This window comes from Cicer arietinum, chromosome 3 (genome assembly GCF_000331145.2).
Source record: "Cicer arietinum cultivar CDC Frontier isolate Library 1 chromosome 3, Cicar.CDCFrontier_v2.0, whole genome shotgun sequence".
Taxonomy (NCBI): domain Eukaryota; kingdom Viridiplantae; phylum Streptophyta; class Magnoliopsida; order Fabales; family Fabaceae; genus Cicer; species Cicer arietinum.
Window position 1 is genome coordinate 1,855,256 of NC_021162.2, and position 19,902 is coordinate 1,875,157.

Sequence of the window (19,902 nt, forward strand, 5' to 3'; positions counted from 1 at the left end):
CGATCATTAGTACCACTATTGGCAAAGCGGTCAAACTCGTCAAACCGACGATTTTTCCTACCATTTTGACCAGACTAGACTGAAGGTTTGAATTCGCGAAAATTGGATTCGGTACCCCACAATTAACTGGAAATTTTAGGAGGAATTAAATTTTTGGTAGTTAAATTAAATACCGAAAATTTAGTTTTTGAAATTTTCGGGAGTTCCACCTGGAAATTTGAAATATCCGATAGTTTGTTTTCAACACCGGAAATTTCAAATTTCCGGTACTGATTCATAACTATCGAAAATTTCAAATTTTTGGGATGTTCACTAGAAAATTCATTTGTCATTGAAATTTTTGGAACAATTTTTTTTTTTTTACATTTTTTTTTCATTCTATTTTTTTAGTGAAGACCAGAGGAGCAAAAACAAGCGTTGAACATTCTCGAGTTTGACTTCCTACACAATCAAATAAGAGAGCTGCACTTGAGAAAAGAAAAAAGAGGAACGAATAAATGCAGACGCATGACTATAATATTCAGCACGAGTTTGAGCAAGATTCCGCGTATGATGAAGAACAGGATCAACAACACCAGTAAGATCATGTGTTTGATGATGAACAAGATCGTGTGTTTGATGATGAAAAGGATCAACATCACCAGCTTGAGCACGAGCATCATCAGCAGCCTGAACAACCTATATTTCCTAGAGGTCCTTATGATATTTTTGTCCTTAAGGATTATGAGCACCATATTGCAGTGAAAGTGTGGAATGGACAAGTTAGTAAATAATTTATTTTATTACATATAATAATATAACATAATATGTATATTTTAATATATTTGTAGTATAGGTTATTACAAAGTTGATTTTAGGATAGACGTAAGCTGATTTTAGGATAGACGTAAGCTGATTTTAGGTTATTACAAAGCTAATTCTAATGAAATAATTGTATATTTAAATTATAAGTTATTGTGTGTTATTTTAATTAAACAAGAAAGACGTATCTTAAAAGTTGTTTCAAATGGCAAAAAGCAAGACAAATTCATTGATATCATATATGTATTACATGCTCAAGATCAACCAGATATTACCAAAAATAGTAGAAGGAGTAGTTTGCTCAAAATTGGATATTACCTTCTATTTCTTCCTTAAAATGTGATTTGCTTCGTCCTCATTGGCGTTTGTTGCTTTTTCTTTTTCCTCTTCTACACATAATTTCTTGGTAACCCTTTTTAGCTTCTTCTCAAACACTTAAGCAAATTTGGGAAGAGAAAGGAAAACAAAATCCATCTCTTGATTGGACTGACACACTCTTAGGTATTCCAAAGCTACTTCTTTATTGTCTTCCTTAAATAAAAAGGCATAAGAGTCCGCATTTATAGAGAGACATGAGGCACTTTACTTCTTGTTTTTCCAAATCAAGCAAGTTTAATTTGTAAATGTTGTTGTTTTTTTACCAATAAATAGTATGGATCCATCAATTTGACTTATTGCTTTACACGCATTTTGATTGAAGACAACCTCATAACAACTATTGCTTAATTGACTTATGCTCATTAGGTTATGCATTAGTCTTTTCACAAGTAATTTTTTTTTAATAGATGGAAGAGAACCATTAGCTAGTTTATCGTGCCCAATGTTCTTACCCTTCTGATGACATAAGAAACCTATGAATCATTCGTTCTCGAGGTTCAAGTCTTGAAACATAGACTTTTCTCCCGTCATGTGCCATGAACATCCATTGTCCAGGTAACCATAACTGGTGTTTTAACTTTGTTGCAAAGGATATATGTCAAATAGATTATTTTATTCTTAGACACCCAAATTTGGTTGGGTCCTGATTTGTTAGTTCTGATAGGTGTCTTGTCTTTCCATGTTTTTTGCATAGGACAAGTTCTCTTTAAGTAATATACGCAAGCGTTATCAGGTAGGTTAGGCTTAGGAATTTCCTGTGGTTCTTCAAAACCAATACCTAGTTTATTGTTTATACTAACACCGTAAATAATATAGGCTTGTATGCTTTTGTCTATTCCGTTTACAAGAAATTATTGAAATATTTTTTTATACTTAACACAATTATAGACCCTCTTTTATTATACCCATGTACCACTTTCAATAAATAAAAAAAATCTCTTCTAATTATTTTTAAAATTTTTGTTGTTGTTTTTAGATAGAAAAGTAGTTGTTTGTTCATTAATTGATTAATTGATAGTTGTTATTGTTTCCCTCTGTGTGGATTATCCAGCCAAAAGCAATTACAACAATTATTCAAATTTCTACAATGCATTAAATACATAGCTTCTCATAGGCATTACCATCAACCGAGGGAACATGCCGTTTGACTATATCACACGTCTGTGAAGCTCAAATGAGATGTAGATTTCTCATTGGCAATACCAAGGAAAACAATTCGTGTCATATTCAATTTTCCCATTGTATATTACCTAACACAAACCATCATGATAAATGTTATATAGAGTTCTTACACAATTATGAACCGTTTGTTTGAGATTTTAGTGGGAAACTAAAAATTTAATTAAACACTTTTAGGAGTTTTTAGAGCTAATTTGTTACGAATTTAAAAACAAAAATTGATTTTGGTATTTCATAATTTAAAAATTATTTATTAGAAATTTTTAAAAAGTCAGAATTTGTTTTTGATTGTTTACTGTAACGAAAATTACCTTTTTTAATGAGAAAATTCTTAAAATAGTTTTTCACTTGAAGTAGTTTTTAGATTTTGTTTTTCTTCTAAACTATAGCAAATAGATGAAAACTAATGAAATTGATTATTTTTAAAATTAGGTTGTAATAATCAGACTCTCAATTAATCCATTAGTTACAAGTTTTTTTTACAAATTTTAATATTTTCTTTTTTGGCCAGGTATGGCCATCATCTCATCTCTCCATTTTCCAATTTTAGCCAAAATATATTATATTCGGAGGTTAAACTTGATTATTTTAATTATCCACCAAAACTGAAGAAAAATTCTTAAATAAAAAATAAGTTCATTATTTAAAAGTTTTATTGCAGTTTTACTTCCCCTATTTTAGTTGAATCGCGAAATTAGTCCCTTCATTTTATTTCTCCTCAGTTTTTGTCCTCCAAACATAATTTTTGTCCAAAACTTGATGAAGTGATATTTTTTAAAATCACACCACACCATTTATGATTATAAATTTTAGGTACAATTGTTGCACCACGAGATCTTGAGGCATGATGTGACTTAAATAAATGAAAAAATAAAAAATTTCATCAAGTTTTGGACCAAAATTATGTTTGAGGATCAAAACTGAGGAGAAATAAAATAGAGAGACTACTTTCGCGATTCAGCTAAAATAGAGGAACCAAAACTGCAATTAAGCCAATTAGATATGATAAAAAAGAATAAAAATAAATATTTTATTATAATCAGTAAAAAAATTATAAAATATAAAAAGAAAATTAAAGATAATATATATATATATATATATATAATTAAATCAGCTTTTTTTAAATTAGTTCTCTAAAAATTAATATTTAAATCATTAAATAGCAAAATCATTTTTTTTATAATCTATAACAGCCTATTAAAATATTTCAATAGAATTAAAATTAAAAACACTACAAATAATAAAAGTCTCCATTTAATGAAAAAATTATGATAAGGGTTATTTGGTTCTATACTCAATTAGGATTATTTTTATATGCTTTTTTTTTTTCAATAGAGAAAATTGTAAAGAAACTCGTACCGTGAGGTTCTAGTTCAAACCCAGACCATGATATTCAATCTAATAATATTTGCATTTATCGATTTGGTTAGTCTTTACGGTACAAAATTATTTTATATATTTATTCTCTTTTTTTTTCTTTTTATATTTTATAGGCACAATTGCTTCCTTAATTTAATTTCAGATAACACTTCAGTCCTTTAATTTTTTTTTCTTCCCGATTTAGTCATTTATTTAATTTTATTACAAAAATTAGAAAATATAAAAAATAAAAATATGAGTTTATTTGAAGATTTGAGTTATAAATTTGGTGATATTTGTATCATATTAAAGATGATAATTAAACAAAGAAAATAATGTTTATGTTAGATATCTTTATGTAATTAGAATAACAAAAAACAATTGGTGTAAATAAAGAAAATAATGTAATGAAAGAGACATACAGAGAAAAAAATAATATATTGAATGAATGTAAAAAAATATGGGGTGTTGTATGTAAAAGTTGTTGTATGATTCCTATAGTAGTTGGAATATACGTTATCATTGATTATTAAGTATATGAAATATTCAATATAAACATTAATAAATAAATGTTAACAACTTTATACATCTTTGACACCATATAAATACATTGCACTTTCTTTACCTTAAACAACATCACCACAATGGAAGATCAACCAACCAAACTTCACATTGCTGTTTTTCCATATCTTGCTTTTGGTCACATAACTCCAGCCTTCCACCTTTCCAAACTCTTAGCTCAAAAGGGTCACAGAATTTCATTCATTTCAACACCTAGAAACATCAAACGTCTCCCTAAACTACCAACAAATTTACAAACTTCATTGGAAATTATAGAACTCAAACTTCCACATGTAGATAATCTCCCTGATCATGCAGAGGCTACTATGGACATTCCAACTCACATTGTTCCATATCTCAAGAAAGCTTTGGATGGTCTTAAAGAACCTCTAACAAAGTTTTTAGAGACATCAACTCCTGATTGTATTATATATGACTTTGGACCTTATTGGTTACCACCGATATTATCTAAGCTCGGCATCTTTCACATCTATGTTTCGATTTATAGTGGTTTCGGTTCGTATTTCTTTGCGAATTTATTTGTGACAAAGTCAGGTGAAAGGCACTTTGATGAATCTAAAACAAAAGCAGTAGCCTTGAAACCTTTTGAGGAAAAGTATTTGGGTGATAAACATTTGGAAAAAAATGAATCTGGTGTTTCAGATGCATTCAGGTTCCAACAGACCCTTTTTGGTGCTGATTTACTTCTTGTAAGAAGTTGCATGGAAATTGAAGGTGAGTCTCTTACATTACTTGAAAATCTCTACAAGAAACCAGTGATTCCAATTGGACTATTACCATCTTCACTAGATTTTAGTGAAGATAAAAGTAATGATGATGATAATTGGTGTAAAATCCGCAAGTGGTTAGATACACATGAAAAAAATTCAGTGATCTATGTAGCATTTGGATCTGAGGCATTTATAAGTGATGAAGACTTCACTGAGATAGCTTTGGGATTAGAACTATCTGGTTTTCCTTTTCTCTTTGTTATAAAGAACAAAAACAGTGATGATAATAGACATGATTGGTTTAAGAATCGATTGAATAATGGTCTAGTGTGGACTAATTGGGTGCCGCAGTTGAGAATATTGGCGCACGAATCAGTCGGAGGTTTCTTGACTCACTGTGGTTGGAGTTCAGTGATAGAGAGTGTTCAAGTTGGTTGTCCACTTATTATGTTGCCTTTAGCAAATGAACAAGGTTTAATTGCTAGACTTATGGAAGAAAAAATGGTTGGAGTGAAAGTAGCTAGAAATGATCATGATGGAAAGTTCAATAGGGATTCAGTGGCAAAGGCTTTGAGATCAGTGATGGATAAGGAAGAAGGAAAGGTTTATAGAAGTAAAGTTGAAGAGATGAGCAAGATATTTGGAGATATGGAGCTGCAGGACAAATACATTGATGATTTTGTTGATTCTGTGAAATTCCATATGCATGCTTCTAAGCATTAGTACATACAGTTATTATTATTTAAATTTGGATAAAAAAATTTATTGAACTTTTATAAAATAAGCATTTATCGTATAAATGTTTTTATGTAAGTTAGAGGTCGTTTAAAATGAGTGTTTTTGTGTAAGTTAGAAATTATTTTAATAAGTTATCACATACAGGTTGTGGAAATATGCTGATAGCAACTTACATACATGTCATACGTTGATTTTAGAAGTTTTCACCAAGAGACTCGCAAGTGCTTTTGTTAGTGAATAAGTTCAAATAAGTCATTCTAAATAAGTAGTATGTAATCTTGTATACATTAATAACATCTAAGGTTTTTAGTTTGATGTTAGAACCAATGTGCATGGAAGTTTCTTTGCACTTTCTTTATGTATATTGTGATGATGATGTTGCTGTCCAAACCATGCAAGAACATATTTTATTTTCTAGTTTGGTGTTGCTAATTGATGCAATTGTTGGCCTGTTGGATCAGATTAAAAAATTGCTATTGTTTATTTTATTTTTGCTAACTTTAGTTAGCTAATCAGATGATAGGCTTACCCGCTTCATCAACATTCAACACCACTAACACCAATAACAAAAGTGATAAAAAGAGAAACTTTAAGATGAAATCTGAACAAAATATACTTTATTGTATGGGTTTTGGTTGGATCAATAAATGGGGATTTGAGATAGGGATTGGATCCACCATTGATGAGAAAGGTTGAGTTTTTTTTTTTTTTTTTTGGGTGAGAAGTGTTGCAAATGTTTGCATCTTTTTTGTCATGTTCTTATTTGGCCACCATCTTTCCATTTTCAAATTGTAGACAAAATAATACTATATTTGAAGAAGTTAACTGAAAAATGATAATGAACTTTTGTGTACAGTTACATCATGAAGCATGGGTGTGATTTGTGATTCTAAGTATTATTATGGTTGGTGTTTAAGCAATATTTGGCCAGTATCATCTCAGATGGGGACTAACATATAAATACAATAACAAGTAATACGCAGCGAATATAAAATTCTCTCAACTTGCAAGAACCCGTGAGGAGCAACGACAAATATATGGCAGCAAGGGTAAAAAAGGACGTAACGAACACCGATATTTTAACGTAGAAAATCCCTCAATGCATGGGTAAAAAACCACAGGTCGTGGGTACAAGAGAGTCTTAAAATGATGCACAAATTATGCCTACAACCAGCCAAAATAACAAAGCGTTAAAGCATACAAATGAAAAGCAAGAAGAAGAAAAAATACCCAAAATACATGTTGTTGTGCGAGCACGATTTCTCCCTTTCCAGACATCTTTTCGACGATCCTACCGTTGAAACCGAAGACCTGAATATTACGAACCTTCTGTCCAAACTTCAGCCCGATCCAACGGTTAACAAATGCGCAATCGATGTCCTATCAATAGTCTCTCTCTTATGACCCTAATTAAACCACTCTCCACTTAAATAAGTGAGACACGGATTTGAGCTTTTCTCCACATAGGAAGGGAGCCCGATACCCAACATATCTCTCTCTCACAACTATGTGGAGATAATAATCACCAAACCGGCGATATCACAACAAATATCAAACTTCCCTCTTGGTAATGCTTTAATCATCATATCAAAACCATTATATTCAGTATGAACTTTAGCCAATTCCAACAACTTAGCTTCCAAAACATCACATATCCAATGATACCTCACATCAATGTGTTCGGACCTGCTATGAAATGTCGAATTCTTACCAAGATGAATAGCAGTTTGACTATCGACAAATAATACATATTTGTCCTAAATAAATCCAAGCTCTTGCAAGAATTTCTTCAACCAAATCAATTCTTTGCATGCTTCAGTAATGACAATGAACTATACCTCAGTTGTAGACAATGCTACACATTTCTGTAATCTAGACTGCCAAGCCACAGTTCCATCTGCAAATTTAATCATGTAGTCTGAAGTTGACTTTCTCGAGTCAATATCTCCAACCATATCTGGGTCGGAGTACCCCACCAAAATAAGTTTGTCACCTCCAAAACAAAGCGTCATACATGTAGTATCACGAAAATACCTCAAAATCCATTTTACAGCATTTCAATACTCTCTACTTGGATTTGACAAAAATCTACTGATTGTACCAACAACACGCGCAATAATTGGTCTTGTACACACAATTGCATACATCAACCTACTCACAACAGAAGCATAAAGAACTTGTTTCATGTCTCTTTTCTCATCTTCCCTAAAAGGACTTTGTTTAGAATTTAACTTAAAGTGAGCAGCAAGAGGAGTACTTACATTCTTGGAGTTTTTCATCTGAAACCTTTGAAACACTCCCTCAATATAGTATTCCAAAGTTTTTTTTCCTTTATATCTCGCACGATTCTTATGCCAAGAATCTATTTAGATGCTCTCATGTCTTTCATGGCAAAGGACTCGTCCAACTGCTTCTTTAACCTGTCAATCTTGAAAATGTTTTTCCAACAATAAATATGTCATCAATATATAATAACAAGATAATAAAATCATCATTAAAAAAATTTCTAATACTATCATGTTGTACGAAGTATCATGCATGTATCTCATGTTTACAACTTGATTCAAAGGAGAAATTTGCCATGTACGATAGTTTTTTTTTTTTTTTTTGACAAAGTGTGAATTATTTTGTCCAGGTTATTTTGTTTGTTTTTATAGTATTTAATTCAATATCTAATGTTGAACCAATCAACAATATAGTACAAATCATACGTAGAATGAGATATCTAATAGGAATTTAGATTGTCACACCATGCAACATGCACATGCATGAAAACAATCATAAATATGACTCATTTTTATGATTCATATTTCAGTAGTTACTATGAAGTTCTTGATGCAATTGTTGAAGAACTTTTTATTTTTTATTTTTTATATTTGAGGTGTTAATTCAGTTATAAGAGTTTAATCTTGTAACTTCGAGGTTCTGAGTTCAAGTTCTCTTAGGAACAACTGTAAAATAGTTATTAGTACCAATAGAGGTTGCAAAGTTGGTTGGACTCGTCATGCCGGCTGTTTTGCCTACCATTTTGACCAGGCTAAAAGTTTGAACTCGCCTACCCAAATTGGCCAGTCTTGTTTAACTCACTATAAAAATGGGGCGATCACGGAACGAAGTGGGTTGGCCCGTTGGACCAAATTAAAAAATTGCTATTGTTCATTTTTATTTTTCTAACTTTAATTAGTTTTTTTACAAACTCAACCAAACTAAAAGACAAAATTTGACATGTTTATAGGTATTAAGGTTGTAGTGGTGAATCTCATACCACCAAAGTTAATTAGGATATGAATTCTATATATAAGGATAAAATTTGAAAGATGCAATTGTAGTTCGTCATGTTCAGCATGAAGAGTTAAATTCCATGGTGGTCATAATATATTTCTAAAATTTTATCATTTTTAATTTATTAGTAAATTGTAACAATAAATAGATTGCAATATATTTATTTGGGATTATTTAATATTGGTGAATTTATGTCGAAATTTTTTTCATGCTAGTGGTGATTTTGTTTTAGCATTTAATTCAATTGATTGATGATGAATACCCTCCTTATTTTTTTTTAAATGTTAAAAATAAAAATATTATTTGGTAAGGCCGACCTACAAATTCGCCAATCCGCCACAAAGTAGAGTGAAGTGGTACTTTTAATTCAACTATCTAAATCGGCGTGTTCAGCCTTGCACCACTTTTTTGTTTGCTAATCATATGACAGATTTACCAGCTTTCTCATCCCCAAATACCATTTTCATTAATAAAAATTTATCTTCTAATTGAAATTTTTTTTTGATGTTTTTAGATCAAAAAGTAGTTGTTTGTTTGATGAATTGATTGTTGTTGTTGTTGTTCCTACAACGTGTGGATTGTCCAGCCAAAAGCAATTGCAACAAACAATTGTCCAAATTTCCGTAATGCATTAAATACATGGTTTATTTTTCTTCCTCTGTCATAGTTATGTACATATCTTATGGCACACAATATGTAAAAAACTATGTTCTAGATATCTCATTGGCAATACTGTTATCAACGAAGTTAACACGCCGTTTAACTATATCACACCATTATGAATATGGATGGGAAAAAGCCAAACCGATCGACAGGGGCATATGGCATAGTCTACATCAGGTAAGATTTTTTCTTAAACAGATAAGGTCAAAGTTTCTAAAAAACTTATTTAATTAAAAATGTCAGACTACATACCACATAATAAGTTTTTTACGTCAGTCTATTTAAATAAATATAAATAATATTTTTTTACTACTATAATTATTATATTAAATTTTGATATTTTTGTTATATATTCAACTTTTAGTAATTTACGCATATTAACCTTATTTAGTTTTTGACATATTTAAATGTATTATTATAAACTATAATTTAAGCATAATATATATAAAATCATATTCTTCAAAATATGATGTTAAATATCAAAATAGAACTAGATATATTTAATTACTTATTCAAAAATGTTAAATGAAATAAACTTTTAAGTAGACTAATAGGTTATACTAGGCTTTTATCAAGACTATACTCAGACCTAAAAAATAAGCTTATAACAGACCACAAGTTAGACTTAAACTTTAAATTACCAAACTCAGACCTAACAAAGTCTAGTTCGGTCAAACATATTCCCACCCTTAGTTATGAAGTTCAAATAGACATAAGTATGAAAATACAAGTTTTTTTGTTCAATTTAAGATACAACATTGAAAAATACATCACAAATCTTCATTATTAATAAATAAGTATAATATCATAGTTCACGAAATATATTTTAATAAAATATATAATAAAAACTAAAGTTGATTGTGAGATTTCTCCTTGTTTACATAGGAGGTAAGGATTTTTTTCTTTCAAAATGTAAAAAGTAAATATTTAAAAAAATTGTATTTATAAAAACGACAACCTAAAGTAACTCAATCGTATTCGTGAAGTATATGTCAAATTTAATCGGTAATATATATTAAAAAACGATTAAATAAATTCAGATACATCAAGATTAAGCATCCTAGGAGTATCAATATCTAACAGGTGTCAAGCTCAAATGCTTCTTCTCTATTGGAGTATCTAAATTTCATAGTCACCATGATTAAGATGATTTTCAACACAAGAATCCATGACACTTGAATCCATTCATGTTCTCCACTAAGCCGAATTAAGACTCACTGATATGTAAAAGATATTCCTAATACATTTCAATGTTGTGAATAGGATATAGACAATAATTTGTTTATAATTAGATATATGCCTTTAATTTAAAAAATGTATAATATGATATGACATATTGAATGATTATAATTTGATGATAGTGAAATGTCATCCATCTACATGTCATTTAGTACATTGGACATGCCATTTAATACATTGGACTATGAATATAGTAACTATCCAATATTAAAATTTAAACATTGATGCACACATTTTTATAACTTTAAACGTTTTATGGAAAATATAACTTCAACTACCTCCCACTTTAGTACATTGGATTATGAATATAGTAACTATTGATCAATATTAAAATTTAAACACTGATGTCCACATTTTCATAATTTTTTATGGAAAATATAAAATCAACTACCTCACACATTGGACTATGAATACAGGTAACTATTCAATATTAAAATTTAAACATTGATGTACACATTTTCATAACTTTTATGGAAAATATAACTTCAACCATCTCACACATCTCCACAACCTTGACATGCTTCCACTGATATTCGTCCCAATTTTAGATGCAACATAGAGAGACTCCCTTACTTTGAATTTGGCGACCATCACATATCTTTGACTTATTTCACAATCAAGAAGATTGTACCAACTAGTCTTGTGAGGTTTGGTTAAAATTAAAGATTTATAAAAATCTCACATTGCTTAGTACTAATTTTTCATTATAATTTGTATCCGTCATAAACAATTTAAGATTGTATTTGATTCTTTTCTTTTCTCTTGTGTTAGAGGGTTGTGAGACGGAATTTAGACATTTGCTTTGGAGAGTGTGAGTGTACTAGAGGTCATGAGAAGTTTGAGACAAGTGTATGTGTTGTAACAATTTTCAGATGGTTTTGTTCTTTGGTTGGCAATAGACAATGATCGTCATTTTTTCTTCAGATTTAGAGTTTTCACATTATTTTCTTGTGTTTTAATTGTTATTTAAATTTCTCTGTCCGTTTATTCTTCCAACATCGTGAAGGTTTTTGATTTGTGATGTAGTGTCAAAGTCTCTTTTGTGTGTGTGCGTGTGTGTACAATGTTTGACGAAAGATCAAACGGTTCAACATGTCTGGATTTAATGAATCAACATATAAAGAAATTGAGGTATTTTTTAAATTAACTAGATCTGATTTAATTAATACTATAAATGATTTTTTAAATAAGAATAAAAAATTATCTTTAAAACTAAAAAAAACACTTAGGAAAGAAAATATCAATCTAACTGAAAAATTTAATGCTTTAAAGAATCAAAGTGTTGAATTTAAAACATAAATTGCAACTCTGAAAGCTGATATTACTAAACTTAAAACAGAAAACGTAACGCTAAAAATTGGCATTATTAAACATAAAACAGAAATGCAACTCTAAAAACTAATATTACTGAACTTAAAACAGAGAATGCAAATCTGAAAACTAATATTGCTAAACTTAAGGCTGAAAATCTAACTCTGAAAAGTAATTATAGTTCAACATCAATTGAAAATCCCACATGTAACTCTAATAAGCATGAAGAAGTATTTCAAAATTTTCTTGATAATGGTATAGAAAGAAGAAAGTATGCATCAATGATTTATGGTGTTAGTTGGAATGGTAAAAGAGGAATAGGATTTCAAGAAAAAGTAACCGAGTCTAAGTTTGTTCCCTCTAATGATTTATGTAATATTTGCTATAAGAAATGTTACACTAAAATATGTTGTCCTATGATAACCTCGTGGAAAGACAAGAAACCTTTAAGAACTAACAAACAGGACCCAACCTGATTTCGGTACCAAAGAATAAAATTGTTTATGTTGCAGATGTTCTAAGCAACCAAATTGAAATAATAATCATGGTGCTTGGTCAATGGATGCTTTCAATATATCAAGGAAAAAAGGTATATGTTCCAAGACTTAACAAAGAGAAGCCAACTGACTCTGGTCGAAGGAGGACTAGTCAGCACAATACCTTTCACAACCAGAACCATATGATGAACCAGAAATATTAGAAAAATATGGAGTATCAACATAATAAAAACTGGCAGAGAAATTATACATGTCAACAAAATCAAAACTTACAGAGAAATAACATATATCAACAGAATTGGAAGTACTAGAAGAATCAGAATTACCATCAGTTCCAAAATTACCAGAGGAACCTGATACATCAGCAGAAACATAAGTGTCAGATTACCAACCAGAATCAGGAGACGTCTTTGGACACTACAATCAAATTCATCAAGACTACAAACCGGGATGGGAATTCAAATCCCTTCATTCAGGCCCTCTAATCAGAGAATATACAAATTCAGAATCTGAAAACAAGAAAAGAAGAAAAAAGAAAAAGGGTTTCCAGAGTGAAAATCAAACTATTGACATATATGTTATATATATCTTTAAATTCAATTATTGTCTGATATTATGTTTACTATGATAACAAGATGCTTGATCTTAAAAATCAAAGCTAAATAAGTATTTTGGAGGTTCTCAAAAAATTTGAGGAACGAGAAGATCCACATAATTTGAAAACTTCAGCAGAATTAGCATACAAATTTGGTTGTCAGAAACAAGCAGAAACCACGAGAAACAAAACTGATGTTTTGGATGTATTGTTTCATTCTTAAATTATGTAATTTATATTATGTTATATAGCAAACAGCTTGACCTTGAAAAGTCAAAGCAAGTTGAGGATACAACAGGTTTACCGAAACTAAAGGAAACATATGCATAAAAATTAAAAGAACTTGAAAAATCAGAGGATACAAGCAAATTAGAAGAATATGACAAATCTTCATAGGATGAATCTAGTCAAGTTAGAAACAGTTAAGACAAGTCAGAAGAAAGATATGAATGGAAGTACAAATCATCTCATCTTGAAACTCTAATCATTTAAAGTGCAAATGATCCTTTGAGGACTAGATCATCACTAAAAGATACCACTTTGTTTGAGTTACTCTCATCAATTGAGTCTACCTCTATTGATGAAGCATTGGCAGATGATGGATGGATTCTTGCAATGCAAGAAGAGTTAAATGAATTTAAGAAGAATGATGTGTGGGGTCTAGTACCTAGACCAAAGTAAAACATTATTGTAACTAAATGTAATGCAAGAAGTGTTAAATGAATTTAAGAGGAATGATGTTTGGGATATAGTACCTAGACCAAAGAAGAACATTATTGTAACCAAGTGAGTTTTTAGAAACAAGCTAAATGAAAATAGTGAAGTGGTCATAAACAAGGCAAAACTTGCCGCACAAGACTACAATCAACAATAGGGCATTGATTACAGTGAGACATTTGTTCTAGTGGCCAGGTTATAAGCTATTTGTATCCTACTTTATTTTTGCTTCAAATAATAATATTACATTATTTCAAATGAATGTTAAAAGTATTTTTCTAAATGGTTATATAAGTGAAGAAGTCTATTTAAATAACCCCTAGGTTTTGAAAGTTCTGAATTTCCAAATCATGTATTTAAACTTAGAAAATCTATGTATGGTCTAAAACAAGAACCTAGAGCACGATATGATAGACTTAGTAACTTCTTGCTTAAAAATAACTTTGAAAGATGACAAGTAGATAATACACTTTTCAGAAAATCAATAGGAGATGACATTCTTATTATTCAAATTTATGTTGATGACATTATTTTTGGATCTACTAATGGCACTTTTTGCCAATAATTTTTTAAATTGATGCAACTTGAATTTTAAATGATTATTATGAGAGAGCTTAAGTTCTTCTTAGGGATACAAATTTAGCAAAGTCGAAAAGGTAATGAAGTTAATGTTTAGAAAATTAATGTTTAGAAATCAAAATTCCTTCTTCCTAAGAGCCTATCTCGATAGAAGGTAATGAAGTTTTAAGGTACGATTAACTTCCAACATACTTACAATATTGGTAAGTATCACGGCGTTCATATGCTTTCTGGTAAGGCTACAAATGCAATGGATAGTCAGATGGAAAGCTATGCTTCTTAGTAAGCCTGGGAGGATGACTCTTGCTAAGTTTGAAGGCTTACTGCATTCCATGATCCTTTTGTCCTTTATCCAGTTGGTGACAAACGAGATGACCTTGTTCAACTGGTTGCAAACATCATTATGGTCCAAACTTTGAGCATTGCTATTCTGTGTTGAAGTGATGTTGGCAATAAGAGATGTAATGAATATGTCAAGATTTGGAAATCCAAAAGGAATGAAGTGGGTGAGAGGAATGAGGTCTAGCAAGATGGTAGAGGTGGCAGGTCCAAATGAAAAGGAAGTGAGGAAGGAACACAAAAGTCTTTTAATGATGTATCAAAAACTAAGTTAATGGGGACTTAAGCTACTCTCTCAACTTCTTAGTAAGGGGGATTCACATGTCTTGGTGTGGTATGGTCAGATGTAGAGGTGGAGAGGTTAGGTGTTTGTGCAATGGTAGAGTTAAGAGATCTTTGTGGAGTATTAGTTTCAATTGCTGACAGTGTTGGGTTTGGAGTGATGGTCTTTAGAGGAAGGGGATAGGTTCTATGTTGGAGGGAGGAAAAGTGTTCAGCTAAGGTCTCCTCATACATCTCATATGAGTTGTTGGAGCCAGAGTCAGTTGAGGTAATAGGTGCAGGATCATGAGGATGGACAACTAAGTTTGTATTTTGAGTAGGGAGTGAGAGGTTTTGGTTCATGTCCAGGTTATTCGTTACCACTCGTAATACCAAAAATAGTAGAAGGAATAGTTTGCTCAAAATTGGATGTTACCTTATATATATTTCTTCCTTAGAATGTAGTTTGCTTCGTTCTCATTGGCTTGTGTTGCTTCTTTCTTTTCCTCTTCTAAACATAATTTCTTGGCAACCATTTTTCACTTCTTCTCAAACACTTAAGCTGCTTTGGGCAGATAAAGGAAAACATGAGCCATCTCTTGATTGGACTGGCAATTCTTGGCAATTCTTAGGTATTCGAAAACTACTTCTTTATTGTCTTCCTCAAATAAAAAGGCATAAGAGTCCTCATCTATAGAGGGACATAAGACATTTTACTTCTTGTTTTTCCAAATCATGCAAGTTTATTTTGTAAATATTTTTTTTTACTAGTAAATAGTATTGATCCATCAATTTGACTTATTGCTTTACACGTCTATTGATTGAAGATAACATCATAAAAATTATCGCTTAATTGACTTATTCTTAGTAGGTTATGCATTTGTGCTTTCACAAGTAAAACATTTTTAATAAATAGAAGAGAACCATTACCTATTGAATCGTACCCAATGTTATTACCCTTCTGATTACCTAAAAACCCTATGAATCATCCGTTCTGGAGGGTCGGGTCTTGGAACATCGACTTTTTGTAACACCCCAAATTTTATAATAAATTATTTTATTTATGAAATAGAATTTTAAATAATTAATTTGGTACTAAAATTATTTTAGAATATATATGGATTAACTTTGGAGTTAATTTTCTTTATATTTGGACTTTCTACGAGGTACTAACCTTGTACATATTGGACAAAACGATTGATATAAATAAAAAAATATTCGATTATTTTATATATTTTTCCAAAAATAATATTACTTTAGTGTAAAATTTTAAAGAATAAAATTTTAAGAGATTTTATATGTATATGCGTGTACGTAATAAATGTGATATTTTCTTGAGCGTTCAAAAGTTGTTAAGGGTGCACATAGTTATATTTCAATTATTATAACTATTTTTTATTTTTAGTTATTTATTTGATAAATAATCATTTAGAGATATTAGTAATAATGAGATTGATTTCGTTTATTTTTATATATTTTCTATGGCAGGGTGATTTTATGCATATTTATTATGATTTAGTAATTAATATAAATTATTGATGTTATATTTATTTATTTTATCTTTTTGACTATTCTATAAATATAGTAGTACTTTTATGTAATTATTTTGTATAATAGTATAGTAATAATTGTAGTTATCATTTCGAATATCAGAGTTTTGGTTATCAATGTATTTTAAAAGATTAATTACTTTATTTTACAAAATATTAGTAATATTTTAGTAATGAAATTGTATTAAAAAATAATATTAAAGAAATAAGTTTTGGTAATTATTGATTCTATTTTAAAATAATAAAATAAAATAAATGAGTAAAATGTGTTTTATGGGTTAAGTCCATATGCAAGAGTAAAAGCTAATAATAATAATAATAATAATAATAATAATAATAATAATAATAATAATAATAATAATAATAATAATAATAATAATAATAATAAATAGTAGTAATAATAATAATAATAACAATAATAATAATAATAATGAAAATAAATAATTAAATAAATAAATAAATAAAAGGAAAGACAGAGAACATCATCTTCTTCTTCGAATATGCCTCCGCCTCCATAACCTATATCCTCTCTATCTTATCTCTTCGTCCATGACCATTATAGTGGGTTTCACGCAAAATCGAGACCACATTTGTGATTGTTTTGATCTCCTCTTTTATTCTCAACCTGAATCACAAATTGAAAGAATTTATTCCTCTTCTGTCCACCACGACTATCACCAACGAAAACGGATACCATATTTAGACTCCATGAAACACCATCTTCCATTACCTATGCTTAAAATCGCCAATCGTTACACTTTAAAAAATGGTTTCAAACATTGTCGTGGTTGTATTCTTGAATTCAAGCCATCACGTTCGTCGTCTTCAAAAAATTATATCATTTTTAGATTCCTCTCGTCGAAACCTTCAAGAAGCACTACTCATTTGTGTGTTCCAGTGAAGTTGACGTCGGACCCAGTCGGTGCTCCAGTGTGTCGGTGAGGCATTTCCTAATAACTTGTTACACTTCATTTTAAATATGTTTCTTCTCCTAACATTTTTATTAATTATGTAACACTGATTTTTATGCTCCACGTAAATTATCAGTCGTATTTCATTAACTCTACAAATTCTTTGATGTTGTTGGACTCATTTGTTGCGCGTTGTCGACATGTCATGGTTGCTGAAAATTGATATGATTCTTATATCGTACGAAAGCATCAAACTGAGGTATGGAGTGAGAGTGAGTTCGAGTTCATGAGTGTAAATTAAGTGAGACGAACAGGAAAACTGTATTTCTCATAATTCATTTTAGGTTCACTACGTGCGGCTGAAGCCTTTTGAGTAATAATTGACTAATGAGAAAACTTGAATTTGGTGGGATTAAAATATGAGTTAGAAACTTTTATAGGGTGTTGTTTGATTCGATTTCGAAGATTGTGTGGTAGTTGAATTATTGTAGAATTGTGTATTTGACGTATTCTGTGTTTTGTTTATATCCACCTTTGATATTGTTATATGATATAAAATGTGATGAATTATAATTATTTGCATTGTAATTGACGTGGTGTGTAAATGATCAAGTATTATTATCTGTTAGTGAAAATCTTGTATTGTTGGAGCTTTTGTATTATGATGATAAATTTTGAATGTAATATATGACTATGCAAATATGCATTGATGATGTGTACTTGTTGACTTATGATGTTACCACTTTGATTAATATTATGAAATGCATATTGTGTTTAATTGAATAGTGATGAATTCGATCTATGTCAGTGATGGTTCTCTTAACGGAGCAAAAAGCTTAGGCCAACGAGGGAAGAAAATAGATGTTGATAATTTTTTAAGTGAAGATTAGTTTGTTATCATATAGGTAGGGAGTTGCCATGCAAACATGTTTATCTCGACTGTCTCGGGTTGAATTGATGGGGTCTATGAGGACATGGTCAATTTGAATTGTCTGCCCACTTCTATGGTGGCATAGTATCATGCATCTTAACCAAGTACTTCAGAGTTAGGATGGTACCAAAGAAAGAAGAGGACTCTATAGAATAAGAGCATGTATAACATTACTTGATTTCTCTGTTGACTTACTTTACGATGTGGATTGTATCAATGTTCTATCTTGATTATTATTGGTAATTGGGATTTGATATGATATGGTGTTTAATTAATGTTTTACGTGTTCTTCTCAATTACTTTATATTATCACATGTTTTCGAAGTTCACCCCTCGTTGCTTGTTTTTGACGCTTGCGAAAGCGCAGTTATTTTAGGTTATCGGTTGGTGATTCATGCTCTAATAGGTGATAGTGGGTGGAAGTTATAATTTATTGTGTTTTGTTCAGTTATGAGTTGATTTTTGTTTTGTAAACTCTATCGACTAATTGTGTTATATTTAATCTTTTATTCAGAGATAAAAATTAACTATCTGTAGGTTTTGAACATATTTTTATGTCAGAAATATTTGTTTAATAAAACTCAGCTATATTCGATGTTAAAGGATTTTTAATTAAGAATTTTTATGCAATTGTCTTGTGTAAGTGTGAGTGTAACGCCCTAAGCCTTATATTTTAAAAGGAATTTTTTTATACTCAATTTTTGAACCTTCTATTTTTTTTTATGGTGTCACACTTTTCTTCTGTCATGTGTCGTGAACATCCATTGTCTAGGTACCATGAATGGTGTTTTAACTTTGTTACTAAGGATATCTGCAAGATATATTATTTTATTCTTAGACACCCAAATTTAGTCGGGTCCTGGTTTGTTAGTTTTGAAAGATGTCTTGTCTTTCTATGTTTTTTTGCATATGACAAATTCTTTTATTACAACATTTCTTTAAGCAACATATGCAAGCAGTATTAGGTAGGTTAGCCTTAGGAATTTCATCTGATTTTTCAAAACTAATACCACGTTTATTGCTTATCCTAACACCATAGATCATATAAACTTGTTTGCTTCTGTCTATACCATTTAGAAGAAATTCTTACAAGTTTTTTTCATACTTAACATAATTATAGACCCATTTTTATCATATTCATGTACCACTTTCAATAAATAAATAAATCTCTTCCAATTTTTTTTTTTTTGAAAAAAAAGTTGTGGTTTTTAAATAGAAAAGTAGTTGTTTATTCATTAATTGATAGTTGTTGTTGTACCCACTACTTGTGGATTATCCAG

The 19,902-nt window shown here is 30.1% G+C and overlaps 1 protein-coding gene across 1 annotated transcript; it reads left to right on the forward strand.

The window, feature by feature from the left end:
- Nucleotides 1-4,330: 4,330 nt before the first annotated feature.
- LOC101493137 (putative UDP-rhamnose:rhamnosyltransferase 1) lies at nt 4,331-6,070 on the forward strand. The gene has a single exon (XM_004489035.4). The coding sequence runs from the start codon at nt 4,362-4,364 to the stop codon at nt 5,730-5,732; it is 1,371 nt and encodes a 456-aa protein (XP_004489092.1). The 5' UTR covers nt 4,331-4,361; the 3' UTR covers nt 5,733-6,070.
- Nucleotides 6,071-19,902: the final 13,832 nt, after the last annotated feature.

Coding starts and splice junctions, on each gene's coding strand:
- LOC101493137 (XM_004489035.4), top strand. CDS start 4,362: ATGGAAGATCAACCAACCAAACTTCACATTGCTGTTTTTCCATATCTT.